The following is a 17773-nucleotide window of genomic DNA, read 5'->3' as shown; positions in this document are numbered from 1 at the left end:
CAACTTATTTTGAAAGTATTCACCGGAAGTATTAATATAGCTGTGAGCTGTACTGCAGCCTGGTGGTCATCGAGAGGAACTGCAACCCCGAATAAATTCAGTCAGATTCATGCACAACTTATTATAGTGTGATCATAAGACCAGCACCACCCGAAGTGAGAGTAAAAACCCGTTTTAACCTCAGGTTTACGGTGAAGAGAGACCAGGCTGACAGTCGGAGTGGAGCTCCTCTCTGCAGCTCTGGATGCTCCCTGGTGAATTCAATCGCATCATTTCACCCGCTGCAGAAACTCACAGTGAATTATTGTGTTGTGTTATTGCTGCTGGCTGAGTAAACGTCAGGACGACGGCTGGAAGATAGTTTCTCTATCAGGATGTCGTCATCTGAAAATGCTGCGTCACATGAAGGTATGTGGATTATTATCACCCCAAGGCTGGTATCCACACATTATCACAGTTAACCAGTCCAAAGCATATAAATCGATCTAAATGTGGGATTTTGGAATATCTGATTTAATTGTGCTATTGCATATATTATTACTACCAATAGTACTACCAAGAATTCAAGTAATAAAAAAAAAAAGACATTAAAAAAAGTCTGTTAACCTTATGTTGGGCGATGTGTGCTCCAAAACATGCAAAATGTCTTTCTGCAAGAATGATTGTTAGTAGGAATAAGAACTGTGGACAAAGCAGCTCTTCTTTAAACTAGAACAAGAGCTTTCAGAAAACTGTTGAAGGGAATCATCACCATCATTTATTAGAGAATCAGAATAAGTTTACCTTTAAAAACATTCAAAGACGAACTTTCTGGACATGCTTTAAGCTGCTTTACCACTGATTACTGTATTAATAACACTGTGCTATGATGATGATTGGTCTGTTGTCTGTGAAGCGTCACCTCCTACTTCAGCGGCCGAATGCCTGAGGATTGTTCTGCTGGGGAGGACAGGAACAGGCAGAAGCTCCTCAGCCAACACCATCCTGGGCAGATCCGCCTTCCGGGTCAACGTCTCCCCCTGTTCTGTGACCACACACTGTAAGAAACAGACTGGGATGGTGGACAGACGAAGCGTCTCTGTGATTGACACACCTGGGTTCTTCCACACACACCTGTCCCATCAGGACGTCATGGCGGAGGTGGGGCGGTGTGTTGTCCTGTCCTCTCCAGGACCTCACGCCTTCTTGGTGACTCTGCAACCTGGCAGGTTCACCCAGGAGGAGAGAGATGCATTCGAGTGGATCAAGGCTACGTTTGGGTCTGGAGCCACCAGGTTTACCATGGTGCTGTTCACCTGGGGAGACCAGCTGCAGGGGAAACACATCGAGGACTTCCTGCAGGAGAGTAATGAGCTGTCAGAGTTCGTCAGCAGCTGTCATGGAGGGTATCACGTCCTTGATAACAGTAAACAGGAGACAGGACAGGTTGTGGAGCTTCTGAAGAAAGTAGACAAGATTGTGGAAGAGAATGGAGGCGGTTGCTATAGCAACAATATGTATAAGGAGGCTGAGTGGGCAATTAAGGAGGTACAAGCGAGGATCCTGGGAGAAGGAGGCCATGAGGTGGGGTCCCCTCATAAGGAGACTGAAGACATAGAGGAGAAAGGACCCGAGTCACAGAGGAGGAGGAAGGAGGAGGAGGAGGAAGAGGCCAGGAAGAGGGCGGAGAGGCTTTTCTGGTGCGAGCTGGTGACGGCACTGGGGAAAGGTGCCGCAGAAGGTGCAGGGATCATGGGGAAGGACAAAGGGAAAGGGAAAGCTGTAAAGAAGGTAAAGGTAGTGGAGAAGGCTGCAGCTTCTGGCGGCGACGCCGCTCTCCATCAGTTCAGCTGCGAAGGTGGTGGGAGGGGCAGTGAGGGAGGGAGGGAAGGTGTTATACAAACACAGGAAAACGTTTCTGCGCTGAGGGAGATTTGACTGTGACCACGTTCCACAAGGTGTTTAGGACAAGAGTTAAATATAATATATATATAATAGTTGCTGTCACTTTATCTTTATGCACCGGCACTTTCAGATCATACTGTTAAATAACAATGTGTGTGCTGTGTGTGTGTGCTGTGTGTGTGTGTGTGCTGCAGGAAGGTAAATATCCTCCTGAGGTGACAAAGAACAAAACCACACCTTTAATTTGAAAGAACTCGTGTAATATTAAAGAAAATGTCATAAAAATGCTGTGCAATTCAACTTTCTGTGAGTACCACAAGTGTTAATCAGGTTAATTATACAACATTTAAGACTCCCTGATACCTCTTCTTCCATTTTTACTCCTGACAAGACAAACTGAAACACTGCAGCAGCCTTCTCTTCCATCTTTGGTTTGATTACTGACACGACAGAATATTTAGCCCTTTTCTCTCCCATTAAAGACACATTGAAATACAAAGGACAGACTAGAAGTACAAAACAGTAACATACTTGGCAATAAGAAAAAAATGTTTGCATGTGATGCAGTAAACTATTCAGGTGCTGCAGAAAGAAGACAACACTTTGTGGAATATTAGAGAAATACAACTACTTTACAAATACAACAATATTTGTCATCAGGCAACAGTTTGTGATAAAGTGTAGAAGCTTCTTACAGCTTTAAGACGGGAAACACAGGATTTACAGCTGTGCTGTGTGTGGAAACCAAAGCTTTGTACAATCTGAGTGCTTGTACAGAATCAGGAATATTATTGAGGATCTGACAATCTAATAATCTCTAAAGCCACAGTCACCTCAGCACCTAAAGGGGAAAGTAGAAGCAAATACACAGCTTCTATAGTGTGACTTGCATGGTTTTATGTTGTGTGTGCACATGAGGGACACGTTTCTACTACATGTAATAAAGACAGAAACAAAAAATAAAACGAAATAGAAAACAAACATACATAACAAACGTCACAAGATGTGTTCAAACACACACGTACAAAGAGTCACATTCACACCAATCAGACACAAAAGTACAATCAGACAGAAGAAATTCATTTTTTCTAGACGTGCACTCGTTTAGGCCAACAGGATGTCATCAGACCATTAGTCCCATTGCTAATAGATGAACAGTTGAAGGTTCATGTCTGTGTTCAGATGCTGAACTGTAGCAGGCACAGATGGGTGGCCGAGCAGTGCAGGCGGGGGCTTTAAACGGGCATCGGCAGGGACATCTTTCCTTGTCCTCGAAGCACTGCAGAGACAGACAGGGTGGGTTTGAAACCACAAAACTGGATTTTCTCCACTCGTCTGTTTACGAACACCGCTCCCAGTCACCTAACAAGATTCATCTTTATTTAGCTGCTGCCAAATAGGATGCATGTCCTCTTCAACGAAATATGTTAATAAACAGTTTGTACTGTTCACAGAATTGAAACAGCACACATTCTAGTTGTCCAATTAGTAAATGTACATTAAATAAATGTGTATAAGAAACAGTTTGTGTTTCTTAGTGTTTGTTTTCTAAATGAAGTTTCACTGTCTTTGCTTTGTAACAACAGAAAATGATAAATTGGGGATTTTTGGTAATAAAAGACAAGTGTTTGGACTAGTTCAGCAAATAACAACAAGCCCTTGTCATTATTTTTGATATTTCATAGAGGAAGCAGTGGATTACTCAAGTTAAAATTCACATTAGGATTATAAAGATAATACCGCTACTACTAATAAACTAAACTAAATAAACAAATAAAAAATAATTAAATGCTAAAACTCTCTTATTGATCTAAAGGGATTTCAGCTTTTAATACTAAATCATCATCTTTAAAATGATCTTTACTCACCCCTTGTGACATAAAGGTAGAAGAAATCGCAGTAGAAGATGGTCTGCACAACGCCGGACACCACCGCGATCTGGTCGAAGAAACCCTCTGTGTGGTAGCGCCACACCCAGTTGGCTATGTAGAGGGCCCGGTAGAGGCCGAGGAAGAACAGGTAGTGGGTGGTGATGGACTCTGCTTCACCGGTCTTGGTGATCATGAAGAGCTGCGGCATTATGGCCACTGCTTCTAGGAAGATGGAGAAGGTCCACAGGATCTGGATGGAACCAGTGGGAGGGAGACACGTGAGAACTGCTGAAATTAAACTCCTAACATGAAAACATTTAAGTGATAATAAATAGCTGCAAATAAATCGATTCTGTGTTCTTGGCTGCAGAGCACATCACATCACATCCAGCAGTACTGAAAATACTTGAATCTGTTCACCTCCAGGGGGGTAAAAGAGTAGTTCTCCAGGAAGGACAACCCGATGACCGGCACCAGCAGGAACTCCACGCGGAACGTGTCGTTCTCCGAGTCATATGTGTTCCTGAAGCGCATGTAGATCAGGTACACGGTAGCATAGGACAGAGCGAGGAACACCACCTGAGAGCAGGGTCAGATATCAATTAATAACCATGGATGAGCACGAAGAAGAAGTTGTTTTCTGGGTGTAACTGGTGTCTGTGGACTGAACTGCATAGTTACACCGACCCCTCTAAAACAGTTCATCATGACCTTCATGAGAGGATTTAGAACTGGGTTGTTGTGATTGTTGTGTGGACCTTGTCAGCTTTAGCTAAGTGAGTGTGTGTGCCTGTGAATGTCACACTGACCAGAGCGACGTGTTTCTGCATTTATGTGCTCAGGAGCAAAACTCTGGGTCAAATTCTGGACATTAGACCAGTTCAGTGGGTGTGTGGATGAATCAATCTAACCCTGTGCCACAAACACTTTTTATTAAGGTTACTGCAGGTTAAAGGTGAAAATGGGGAAATGCAGGTGTATGTGTGGGGTTTCTCACCTTCATGACGATATTGTAGGCGGAAATGAAGACTGTGAACAAGTCAAGGTACCTGGTGGTGAAGACCAGCGCAAACAGCACCTGAGACTTCCCAGAGATGCCTAAAGACAAATAACAGTAAAAAAGATAAATCATTATGCAAAACAGATCATCCCAGCAGTGTTGGCAGCTGTGGTGCAGACTGAGTTTGGTTTTAGATGTAGATCCTTCTGCAGTAAGTGGAGCAGGCAGCAGGCTGCTTTGTTAACATTGCCACGTAGCTTCCACTCCTGCACAGCTACAGCAATGCAAGTACTCTCCGGGCTCTTATCTGATATCTACACACACAGATCGTTGAATTTGTATAAAAAATAAGTAGTTACTGAGTGTGTTCTGCAAAGCTGCATGTTTACTACAGGATACAGACCAAAACAAAAAGTCTCCACTAAGTTAAAGAGCAGCGACAGCTCAGCCTACCAGCGCAGGACTTGGACCTCCAGATCTTCAGCAAGAGGATGATGATAGCCACCAGGTGTGACAGGTCGCCCGCCAACCGAAAAATATTCATTTTGTTTGTGTTCAGCAACAAAATCTTAATAAAAGTCAAACAGGCCTTTGTCGTCGTCAGACACGAGCTGCGTGAGAGCAACAAACACAAAGTGACACGAAGCTCGCAGCTGCACACTGGTCTCCTGCGGTGTCTGTAGCCCGGTTATCTGAGCAGAAGTAGATAAACAATTAAAAATGCGCCGGTTTCCCTCATAAGCTCATCAGCGTCTTCAGGAGTCTGAGCGAAAAGTTGTTTAAGAGGAGGTGACGTGGCTGACAGCTCGGACCAGAGGGAACCAGCAGGAACCAGCGTCAAGTTCGCCCGGATCAACAGTGTGTAACACTTTCCGGTTCTTGTTTTAAAAGTAAAAGTCACACTAGTTAAAACACGCAGTTCTGTTTTGACTTTAGCCTGATTAATATAGTATTGTAATAGTTTCAGTTTTCAATTCAACACACGTTTAGTAGTTTTTGTTACCGTCAGGTGATTTGTTATTTTAAAATATGTTAGTGTTTTATTTAGAAGGCTAACCCCCCTCACTTCCTGTGTTGCTCGGTTATCTGTCGCTAACTTTTAGACGCTCCGCTCCATCCTCACCGCTGCAGCTCCGACACAACTGCAGATGGCGACAAGCTGCAGGCAAAAAGGAAACAGGACACAACTGTTCTCATGAGGAGGGAGTTCTTTAAGAAGGAGCACTGCAGAGGATTTCCATTTATCCTCAGAGTTACATTCAGAACATAGTCTCAGTTCTCCAGGTGCAGATTAATGAAGGGACCCGCAGCGGTTCCATGGTGTAATGGTTAGCACTCTGGACTCTGAATCCAGCGATCCGAGTTCAAATCTCGGTGGAACCTGAGTTTTTTTTTTTTTCAGCCACAAGGATGTATGACAGATTAAACACACACACTGCACCTTAGGTACACAGAGAATAACTGTGGACTCTCACACACACACAGTGACAAATGTTCTGTTCCTGTTGAACACGATCTGTCCTGAATCAGATTCAGATTTAGTTCCTGTGTGAGAAACTCTCCATCCTGCAGCCAAAACATTGATATATTCAGTTGATTTCCAGTTCAACTGCAGCTACCTGGTGAAATATAAAAGAAAATTAAACAAAGCTGCTTCTGGACAGCAACAAACATGCAGAGCAGTTCTCTTAGTTCAGCCACCGATTAGGAAAGAGTTAAAAAATTTGATTTAGAGGAAATTATTAGATTTAAAAGTCGAAATTCTGTGATTAAAAAGTCAACAGTAATGTGATGGCACTTCTACTGGATTTTAGTGTCTTGTCCCCAGTAGAACTTTTAACTATTTACCTGTTTCTATCAGTTATTATCTTATCTTTAAGTCGTTATGTAAAACACGTTGAAGTCTTTTTACAAACTGTAGAAAGTGAGGAACTTGAATCACACAACATGCACCTGCTATATTGCTGTGATCACGGTAAATAATTAGAGGGATTAAGTGAAACACACAATGCATAAATGAAATGATTCAAACTGATGAAATAAGTGGATCATATTTGTAATCATGTTTCACAGTAGATGATGAATAACTGTCTGTGACAGATTGTGATTGGAACATATTTCATCCTACACATCTTGAATAATGGACTGTATCGCTGTTCTCAGCTGCAAAATGACCTCATCACCTCATCACATTTTTACAGGCCAAATGATTTATAATTCTAATATAGTATTATGAGCGTGTGTAGCGGTGCCACGGTGCTCCTCGGTGTTTAAAACACTCTCCGCTCGCTTTGTCTTCACTGTCTTCTGACACTTTCATTCCACCTACATCTTTTTTTCCTTCTAATTCTGCTCACTGAATCACTGTCAAAACCTAAAACTGCTCGCTCTCTCCATTTCTCATCTCTTGGTGTCTCCCTCCTCATTAAATCCCACCACTTCCACCTCCTCATTTGTCCTCCATGTTGTAGTAAACCACAAATTGCAGCTGAATTCTGGCATCATCTGCCACACATCCTACTCTTACATTTGATGCAGTAAAACCAGCACAGTACACCTGAGATTAGAGACTAAATACTTCCACAGTACTTTGAGTGCATCTTCACTGGTGCAGAGAAGTGAGGGGGCACAGGCGAAGACTACACACCTGAAGCATCCAGCAAAGAACCTGGTCCCTATGTAAGTCACCAGACTTTTAAAGTAGAGCAAGACAAAGTGTTCTTATAATCTACATTGATGAAGGGATGCAAGGAGAAGGAACAGAGGCTAATACACGAAATATGCGATGAAATGATTGTTAGGTTAATCTCTTATAGGTGACTGGGATGAGGGTTGACCAGCAGACACTATAGAGGACATCCTCTGCACAGAGCTGACACATCCGTATGCTGTAATAAGTGTGTGCTGAGGAAAAGGTTATGGGAACTAATCTGACACACACTGGTCTGATTAGCAGCTATTAATACATACACACAGTACGGCCTGCACTGAGGTGTCCGTCTGCCTGGTCATCTCCTCCTCTCCGCAGATGCTCCACTGTGGATCAGTTTTCTCTCACCATACACAGACACATTATGATTGACACGTAGGTTATTAATAGGTATAACCATTCTAACAGTCACGCAAAGTTCAAATTATCCATTCATCAATGGTGTTTTTATTTACAAAGCAGCACATGTACACAGTGGCCTTTTGACTACAGTTATAATTCTCTTCACCAGTTCTCAGACTGAGGATGAAAAATATTTCCACTTGCCGTTAGTTGTGTTAACGTTCTTCAAGAACCTCAAATAAATCTAGTAGCTCTCAAACAGAACTACATCATACAAAATAGCTTGTTCATTTCCACAGACAAACAGTAACTAGTTCAGATAACTGATCAGCAACAAACCAGTGAAAAAAACTACATGTACAGCATGTCACACATGAGCAGTTCTCATTACATCATCCAAGACAGCAGAAGACAAACTTGTCTCCAAAGTGAAACCCTGGGAATCTCCCTCCATGTGTTTTCAAAGTTTCTGTTTACTTCACTTTTTCTCAATACATAGGTACAGTCTCCATCCGCCTCCTTGTTCTTCCTCTGTAGAACTGACATATGTACAGATTCAACACCCACAATCTCTATTCAGGGGAAGAGAATTTGAAGAGATGTCCCCCACCATCCGATCTATAATTTAGACAGGAGCGGGAAGGAGGAAGAGAGGAGGAGGGAGCGATGAGGCGGCTAAAGGGGAGCTGTGGATGAGTTTCCATAGAAACTGTTTTACTCAATTCATATTTCATATTTTTATGGATGAAGGGAATCTGGTATCAGCAAATGTTTCAGAGGACAAAAAGTTATAATAATAAATAACATGAATAAATGTTACATTAAAACGCCAACAGAGTAAATTACAAACATAGACAAAGAAATGGAACTTTGAAATGAGCAGAGATGAAAAGAACATTCACATTGTTCCAGTTTATTATGTTTATGTACTTTGAAAGGAATATTTTACTTATATTAATAACCCTATTTTTTATTATTTTTTTTTATTTTAATAAATTAATTCTTTATTTTCATTACTGTTACAAGCTTTAAATTACAGCAAGTGTTCAGCAGCTACTGGTTCCAACAGTTTAAGTCTCCAGATTCAAATGAACAAACCGGATTTCAAATCTGTGTTTTTAATGGAGTTTTGATAAATAAACCACGAAAAGGGAAACCGCAGCCTTGAACATCCAGTATGAAGTTCACAATCCAGTTTACAGTAATATCCTTGTGTTGCACACGTTCTTTCACTTCCTTTCCTTATCTCCCACCTGTTAGAGCAGCATCACCGTTTTCCTACAAGAGTCACTCAAACGAGTTCTCTCTCGCTTACATGGGAACACCAGGTATCATTCAACACCTACACATGTTTAGAGTACACATGGCTGTAGCCCCCTCCTCTCCTTTTTCTCTGTCTTTCTTTTTTCCATTCTTTTTCGTCTCCTTCTCATTTCTCCTTCCCTCCATCCCTCCCTCCCTCTCCTCTGTACCCATGCTCTGCAGAGGGAAGATTGACACAGCATTTTCAGCTCGCAGTGTATGAGAATGTGCGCACAGACAGGATTATAGTCAGCGCAGGAGACAGCAGAGGACAATAAAGGATTAAAAGAGAGAAATAACAGGCATGAAACAATGAAGAATAAACTACAAAGAGAGGAGGAGTGAAAGAAAGGATCACAGACAACAGAAGTCAAGTCAGGATGTGGGACCTTTTCCCTGGACACTGAAAGTGGTCGAACACAAGGAACTGAAATTACAATCAAGTGACAGACTCACAATCAGGGTGAGTATCAGTTGGATTTTTAGTATAGTTTTTAAGAACATTTCAGCTTCAGGAGGTGATAACGCAACGTGAAGTAATAATTCTAATAGTTTTCAGTGTTGGAGAGATGAATAAGAGATGTTTTTTCAGGCTCTCACACAATTATAACAGCAAAATAAGCACTGCGTCAGAGGCTGAAGCTCAGGCATCGTGGAAACTGCTGCGTCGTGCATGAGAAAGTGAACAGTCACACTACACGGTCACATAATGAATCTCTGAGACACTGGTTCAAAGACATCAGCCGGGAACACATCAAATCACAACAAGTATAATATGTGGCAGCGATGGTGGTTTACACCTGCGGATCAACTTTAAACAAATGTTTTGTACTATTTACTCAGTTTTATTATCTAAGTGGTTCAGAGTGGAAAACTTCACCATTACAGAGGAACTGAGGAGTTAGTGAAGGGATCTTTCCAAAGCCAATGCTGAGGGGAACATTATTGATCTATTTAGCCTGATTACGTCACCCTGACCTACTTTCAGACAGTGTTAAAGCCTTTCTAGGACCAGTCAGGAAAACTGCATCAAGCAGGACTGTGAAGATAAAAACTAAAAAAGCACAAGAACGACACATTTCATTAACAAACCAGAAAAAGCAACTTTCTACCAACATATTTCATTTTCCAAACATCACTCTTTTACTACTTTTTCTAGTTTTATTAGATAACTGTTTAATCAGTTATCCTTTTAGAACCAAATTATTACAAAATACGATATAATTATGAACTGCTTGGTGTGAAAATATCCAGTATCTATGTAAAGTAACTGACATATACTTATAATGATTAGATTCAAATCATATGTCATAGAGGTCGTTAAAATAAGCTCCACTGCTACCAGCTGCAACATCAAAGTGATGGACATGACGATAATAATGATGATAATATTCCAAATACATCATATTTATTGAGGTGAAATTAAAGAGTGCTTTCACTTTTAGTAGTTATTGAATGACATTTGTTTACAGTGGTATTGCTACTTTAAATTAAGTAAATGATAAATGAGAGTACTACCACTGCAAACTTTATAGTAGTCATACTGAATGACTGAAATGACCTAATGAGCTGCTGCTATACACAAACATTCACAGTCGTGTCCATTCAGCTCTGCAGATGGAAAGCGAGTGTCTGCAGTTGCACATATTGCAAAATGATCACTGGGTCCAGCATGAACACATGTTTTGTAAAGATTAAAATAGGACAATGTGGAAAAACAATGTGAAATGAAGCCAAGACGGAGGTTGTCTGGGATGTGATGGTAGCGTGGGAATAATTCTCTGCATGGCTGACTGCTTCTCTGTGGGCTGGCTCGTGACGAGCAGAGGTGAAATTGATCAGTTCTCACATTCTAGTTTAACAAGGAAACCAAAATCGAAGGATTAGGATAAAAGACAAGAATAATGTGCACAGTTCCAAATAATCAGCAACAAATGAACCAATAAGTAGGTTATTCTCTGCTTTTCAAGCCAGTAGATTTCTATGATCCTTCCTAGATTGAATAACCTTGAGTGCTTAGAATGGGGCCTATAAATAAAAGTGTTTTAGGGGGGTTGTAAAATAATAAATACTAATACCAATACCAATGTTTTAAGATACATCCCATCTACATCACACAGCACAGTGTTTACTAATGTAAAATAAAGATGCATGAATGGGAGAGTTGCTAATAGATTTACACCCCACATGCAGTTCATACACATTTGTTTCTTTAGGTCAGATCTTTTCACAAAGCAGGTCTTTGACTTGAAAACGTGTTGCACATCTGTTCTCCTGTGCACACTTTATACACCAAACATTATCTTGTAGGTGAAATGAGAAACTCGGTCACTATAGTGTCACATTTGCACTGATTTATTTATCAAAACTGCAGTAGAAATGGGACAGTAGTGGATTCAAGAGTATTAAATTACAATAATTACAAATCACAAAGATCATTTAACCGGAATTAACCTTAATCTGTTCTTCAACCAACAACAGTTCAAGCTGTTTGTCTTAATGTGGTAAGACATTATGTGGTTTTTACACTGTTGTTAACAGTGTAAAAACATTATAGTTAATAGAACATTGCTCTTTTAGTTGGGTAAATCATCAGCAAAAGAAGTAAAGCTAAGACAAAACGTACAGTATTTGTCTAAATCATTTGTTCTTACTCAGTCATGTGGAGTCTCCACTAAGTGTCACCCCTTCAACCCCAACTAGAAGCTACTTAAAAGCCACTGTAGCCTTGATGTTGTTTTGATGCCCTTACACCCTTTCTCTCATTCCACCCCTCACTCCCCCTCTGACTCATGTTATAAGAGCACTTAATATTGCATCCTAGCCCCCGTACACCACTGTGTCACTGGTGAATCTCCACTTTGCTCCGTCCCCAAAATGCCACAGGAGATGTGTTCCTATGGAAACTGGCTTCAGTAAAAGTCCCCGGCTTCACCTGTTGACTGTACCGTGCTGAGACACATCGGCTCCTGTGCTCTGCTGCTGCCGGCCTTCTTTTCATTAGAAGTTATAAAACCTTTAACTCAAAAGGGAAACAACACCATCCATGATGGACTGTTGGCTCGTAGCACCTTCCTTTTATAGATAAGGCTCAGAGGTGGAACAAGTTATTTCACAGCTGTGTTGTTGGCTGCAAGGACAGCTGTGGGGACAGAGTCACACAAAATGTCATTAAACCTTCACGTTTAAATACAAATTCAAATGTAGATGTACATGGGAGTCAATATTTTTCAGTATACAACAGATACAATAGAGTCTCCAGTATCTTCAGTGAATCCATTGTAAACTGAGTGTATTTTTAAAATAGTATGAAATGAAGATTGTGTATTGAAATGATAAAAACTACTATCCATCTATTACACGTCAGTGTTGGGGAAACTACTTTGAAAGCACAGTTATTTATTGCAAAGCTCTGGTTCCCTGTAGGGAGGAGTCTAGTTGGGTTAATTAGAGTAAAAACACAAATGTCATTATAAAATGACATTTGTGTTTTGTAAATAGTAGATAGTTATTTCTCTTTAATTAAAATTGGTTTTGAATCTGGGGTTATCACTGGCAACTAAATGAGCTTTGCTGATGACAGCTTCTCCACCTCTCATGCAGCAGATTTGGCTTCTATAACAGCAGAAGAATCAGACCCTACACTTTGTGCAGATGCTTGTTATTTTCTGTCTTGACCACTACAATTTTCTGCTGCCATGGCTGCCATCATGTGCAATCAAAGTCTCAAGATGATCCAAAATGCAGCAACATGAACAACCAAAAAGGACACGTCGAATCTCTGCACCAGCTTTACAGGCTGCCTGTATCCCTCTTGCCCACTGTTCCCTGTCAAAACCTGGTGTCTGGTCGTCCCTAAACCACACAGAACAGGATTCCAAGCTGAGCTTTTCTGCTCAGTGAACGGTAGAAGGAGCTACCTAACTTCAATCTCAATATTCAATCACTGCTGAAAGCAAAACTCTTCTGCAGGTTTTATGCACTTTAAAAAAAGTTCTTCCTCCTTATCTTGCACTTACATCTCACAATGGAAACATTTCTCCTCATACATTTCTTCGAGTGATGTTTGGTGTTGATTGAAGACCTCTCCTCAGTGTGACTCACAATCAGCAGCACTCTCATTATAATCTCCAGTTTAGGAGCTAGAGGTGTTGTAATTAGATTTTTATCAGCGTATACAAACTACTATGCATTGATACTGTTCATGTCTCCTCTCCCTTGCAGTGGTCTTATCGGTGGTCCAAAAACCAGCTCCATGGTGGAGCAGGACAGATTCTGGCCTCCCCCAATGGCCCAATACTAGTGATCACTAGTGCCATGGGAACAAGTAGGTCCAACAGGTGAGGGATTTACAGTAATCTGGAACAGTCTCCTGTCCTGTCTACACCTGTACTTCAACCACAATTATTTCTTTGTCTGATTATGTGGCCATGGTGGATTTAGATCTGAATCTACTCTTGAACTGTAGCATTCAAGCCTCACGTTTTTGCAGCATAGATCGGAAGCTCATAATCGGGAGACTTTGTTTGTGTGTGACTTTTAAATAATTAGACTTGATGGTTTGATTTTATTTTACTATTGATCTATTCATTTTGTGCAGGTGTCATGTCAAAAAGCCTCACAGCAGTGTCGGGATCCCTTCTGCTTCACAGAAACAACTCCATCCTTTTCTAATAAGCTACTGTCTGGTCCAGAAGACTCAACATAAAGTAGCCAGTAGGAACGTGCTTGTCAATATTTAATGAGCTGGTTGGGATGAGTCAGATCCAGCTCAGAGATATTTACAGCGAGCAGATCCTTAAAAAGGCCAAGGCCGTCCTATACTGTCCTGACCAGCCTGACAAGCTGCCTGAAAGGACAGGCAGGTTTCCTCAGTGTATTAAGTGACTAACATCCACTTTAATATTTCATGTTTTGCAAGGAAGCAGTAAGATTTTTGTGAGCTTAACAGGTTTGAGTTGGTGTGAAGTTACCCAATAGGCAGATTTCTGGATTTACTGGTAAAGGAATCCCACGTATTTGTACTAAATATGCACATTCTGCAGAAAACTGTAAATGTTACAGACAAGTCCTCACTAAATGTAAGAATGTGACACAAAGCTGGACAAAGTTATTCAATTAGTCTAAATCTTGAATTTAGAGTAGATGAACACTGCAAATCCCTAGAAGGACATTCTTGGAATGGTATGGTTTAACTATGTAATAGATTTTGATACGGGTTTCTCTTTTATCTTATGCTTTTGTGTGGTTTTCCTTTCTCATGTCTTATTTTTTTCTTGTATGTGTGTAAATGTAGATTGAGTTTCTCTGACTACAGAAATCTAGAAAATCTAAATCTCCTTCAACAAAGCTGAATAATATATTATAATAATTAATATATTAATAATTTATTTGTCATTAGAAGATAATAATAATTATTATTATTAATTAATGATTTAAATAAAGGTAACACTGATTTCCTCATGGATTTCATGGAGTCGGATGCAGACTCGGATTTAATCCTATAATCTATGATGACAGCAATCCCTCTCACGTAGCTAAACTGAACTCACCTTCCCAGCTCATAATCCATCATGTAAAGGGGAGAGACACATTACTTGATGATTGATGTAGGTGACCATGAGTTAGTTTTTGAGTTGCTGTTTGCAGTCATGGAAGAAGTAACTCAGACAATAGTGCTGCTAAGGGGTTAAGTGTCTTTGTGCATTTCACACAAAGTTTAAAAACATTAATGGCTCAATGATCTGTCCTCCTACTATTTCTTCCTGGTTCACATGCTCTACACAATCCTTTTTTATTGTAAACATATTTTTTACTTCAGAAGATTCAGTTTAAAATTTTTCCTAAGCTGTTCGTACTGTATCAGCCTTCACCCAGTAGAGACTAAACTAGATTGTCTCTAAACCTGATAAGTGACTTGAGTTATTGGTGTCAGTTTAACTTCACTTATTACATAACCTCTCCCACTGTCTGTTGCTGACAGGTACAACATTGTGTCACACATTTTACCAGAAGAGAAACATCAGAAGTTCACTAGCGTAGAACTCCACAACGGCCACAGTTCACACCACTTCAAACTGCACTCAGCCTGTGAAACAGAGACAGAAGACAGTCGGAAGAAGTCGCAAGACTCTGTTGCTGTGTCCAGCACAAGTGGACGAGGAGGGATGAACAACTACAATGGGAAGATTCTGACAAGAGGCTCCAACTCAATACGGAGCCGGTTTGTAAAGAAAAATGGACAGTGTAATGTTGTATTCACCAACATGGAAGAGAAGAGTCAGCGTTATCTCGCTGACATTTTCACCACCTGCGTTGACACCAGCTGGAGATACCTGCTGCTTCTATTCTGCACCAGCTTCATGGCTTCCTGGTTTTTCTTTGGCATTATCTTTTATGGTGTCTCCCTGGCACATGGGGACTTTGAGGAGCATCCCATAGTGAAAAGTGAAGGGGTTACAGTGGGGTTTCATGCACACGCCTCAGGGCACACAGCTGGAGGGCAGCCACAGAAGATGCCCTGCATTCTTCATGTCCAGGGATTTGTTGGGGCGCTCCTGTTTTCCATGGAGACCCAGACCACCATTGGTTATGGCTGGCGCTGTGTTACAGAGGAGTGCCCTGTTGCCGTCATAACAGTGGTGATCCAGTCCATTGTGGGCTGCATCATTGACTCTTTTATGATTGGCACCATCATGGCCAAGATGGCGCGTCCAAAGAAGAGGAACCAGACCCTCGTGTTCTCCAAAAATGCTGTCATTGCATTGCGTGATGGCAAGCTGTGTCTCATGTGGAGGGTGGGCAACCTGCGGAGGAGCCACATCGTGGAGGCTCATGTCCGTGCCCAACTCATACGATCATACATCACAGCTGAGGGGGAGTTCATCCCCTTGGAGCAGATGGACCTCAATGTGGGCTACGATGAGGGCACAGACAGGCTGTTCCTCGTCTCCCCGCTGGTCATAGTTCATGAGATTGATAAAGATAGCCCCTTATATACTTTAAGCCGAGCTGATCTGGAAGCAGATGACTTTGAGATTGTTGTGATCCTGGAGGGAATGGTGGAGGCCACGGCCATGACCACCCAGTTCCGCAGCTCCTACCTGGCCAGAGAGATCTTCTGGGGTCACAGGTTTGAACCTGTGATCTACGAGGACCGAGACCGGTACAAGGTGGACTACGCTCGCTTTCACAAGACCTATGAGGTCCCATCAACACCTCACCACAGCGCTAAAGAGCTAGACGAGGCCGCAAGCCGACCCTCTTCCGCTGTTTCCCCTGTGTCTGCATGTAGATCCAGACAAGACCTGATTCCGAGGTCACTGAGCGCCTTCTGTTACGAGAATGAGGTGGCATTGAGCTGTGGGGAGGAAGAGGTCGACATTTTTGACTCCTCTGAGATTGTAGGGAAGGAAAGGGTGGAGGAGAGGACGACTTCAGTCTCTGTAGACTTTCAGAATATGTTCCAGGACACAGCAACCATGACATCAGGCAGTCACAACGTCATGTGTGTTCTGGACATGGACAACAACCAGATGGAGTTTGACATTTTGCAGACGGCCATCCCTCTTGATCCTGTGACCTATAAGAGTGAGCAAGAGATTTAAAGAGTGGAGGGAAAGTAGTCCTTCCTGTTTTCTTGCTGATGTATTCAGCTTTGGATGGCATGTACAGGCATTAAGAGCCGCTTCTGTCTTACCCGTGTGGTTTTATATGTATATTTGTTTTAAAATAAAATGAAAAAGAAGATAAGATTTTCCTAAATACCTTTTGGAGAGGTCCCACAGAAGGACAAAGAATCTCTAACAAATTTCACAACCAAAGGAAAGTAAACTTCAGTGTTTTAGAATCTATTTAAATTTTGCATAGTTAGAAATTTACTTTATTTCTTTTTGTGAAAGCAACAGCACTTTTGACTTCTCTTCCTTTTCGAAGAGGACTGAGCTCAAGACTTGAATTTTTATGAGACACATTTTATGCTCAACCATATTGAATGTTGTTCATGGATTTCAATGGTCATCATGCCATGCAATAGTTCTACTTGCACTTTTGTGAGACCATGCATTTATGATAAAGATTCCATAAGAAAATGTCATTTATTGCAATTTAGACAGACATGGCTGTTATTTTAAACCTTCTGTTAAAACTTATGATGTTATTTTACAGTCAAGTGAATGTGTTGAAATAGTAATCCTAAGTTTTGTTATGCTGTAGATATTAATAGGAATCAAAGTAATATTCTTTTATGAATTAATTTTCTTGGTTTGTTTGCTGTGGAGTTTGCAGCCAGAGATAACACTAAGGAAGTGGCTTTATTATGTTTGTGTTGATCGCCAAAAAGTCTGGAAAGTAAACCACAGGGCCTCTGAAGCTGGAGTGTGTGCAGCCTATGTGTTGATAGTTTGTGTGACATGAAATAAGTGTAGAGCCACTGTGAAGCACAACAGGAATAAAAGGGATGTACAGGAGGTGGAAGAAATGTGCAATAAGTGACTGGATTGAACAGAGGAGAGGACTAAGTCAGGTGTAATGTGATTTGCTCTGAACTGAGGTGTCATTATGATGTCATAGATGAAAAAAACAGTAACCCTCCATTTTTCCTGCATGCTGGGAACCACGATACAAAGCATCAGATCTGGCAAATCTCTCCTATCTGATACAAAT

General features: G+C 41.3%; 2 protein-coding genes, 1 non-coding gene and 1 pseudogene across 3 annotated transcripts; 3 read left to right on the top strand and 1 right to left on the bottom strand.

Annotated features, from left to right (window-relative positions):
* Positions 1 to 374: 374 nt before the first annotated feature.
* On the top strand, positions 375 to 1906 carry LOC113152717 (annotated as a pseudogene).
* Positions 1907 to 2122: 216 nt separating this feature from the next.
* Positions 2123 to 5597, bottom strand: kdelr3 (KDEL endoplasmic reticulum protein retention receptor 3). Its single transcript, XM_026346212.1, has 5 exons — positions 5209 to 5597; positions 4753 to 4853; positions 4176 to 4334; positions 3753 to 4005; positions 2123 to 3163 (listed from the first exon to the last, which is right to left on the bottom strand). Exons 1-5 carry the CDS (start codon positions 5297 to 5299, stop codon positions 3120 to 3122), a joined length of 648 nt encoding a protein of 215 aa, XP_026201997.1. The 5' UTR covers positions 5300 to 5597; the 3' UTR covers positions 2123 to 3119.
* Positions 5598 to 6066: 469 nt separating this feature from the next.
* On the top strand, positions 6067 to 6138 carry trnaq-cug. Its single transcript has one exon. It is a non-coding gene; the product is annotated as a tRNA-Gln (tRNA).
* Positions 6139 to 9532: 3394 nt separating this feature from the next.
* LOC113152663 (ATP-sensitive inward rectifier potassium channel 12-like) lies at positions 9533 to 16716 on the top strand. Its single transcript, XM_026346047.1, has 3 exons — positions 9533 to 9572; positions 13334 to 13449; positions 15093 to 16716. Exons 2-3 carry the CDS (start codon positions 13427 to 13429, stop codon positions 16714 to 16716), a joined length of 1647 nt encoding a protein of 548 aa, XP_026201832.1. The 5' UTR covers positions 9533 to 9572; positions 13334 to 13426.
* The last annotated feature ends 1057 nt before the right edge of the window (positions 16717 to 17773 follow it).

The sequence above is a fragment of the Anabas testudineus genome, chromosome 8 (genome assembly GCF_900324465.2).
Source record: "Anabas testudineus chromosome 8, fAnaTes1.2, whole genome shotgun sequence".
In the NCBI taxonomy this organism is placed as follows: domain Eukaryota; kingdom Metazoa; phylum Chordata; class Actinopteri; order Anabantiformes; family Anabantidae; genus Anabas; species Anabas testudineus.
Note: the sequence above shows the minus strand (reverse complement) of the source record. Positions and strands in the feature narration are given on the sequence as shown.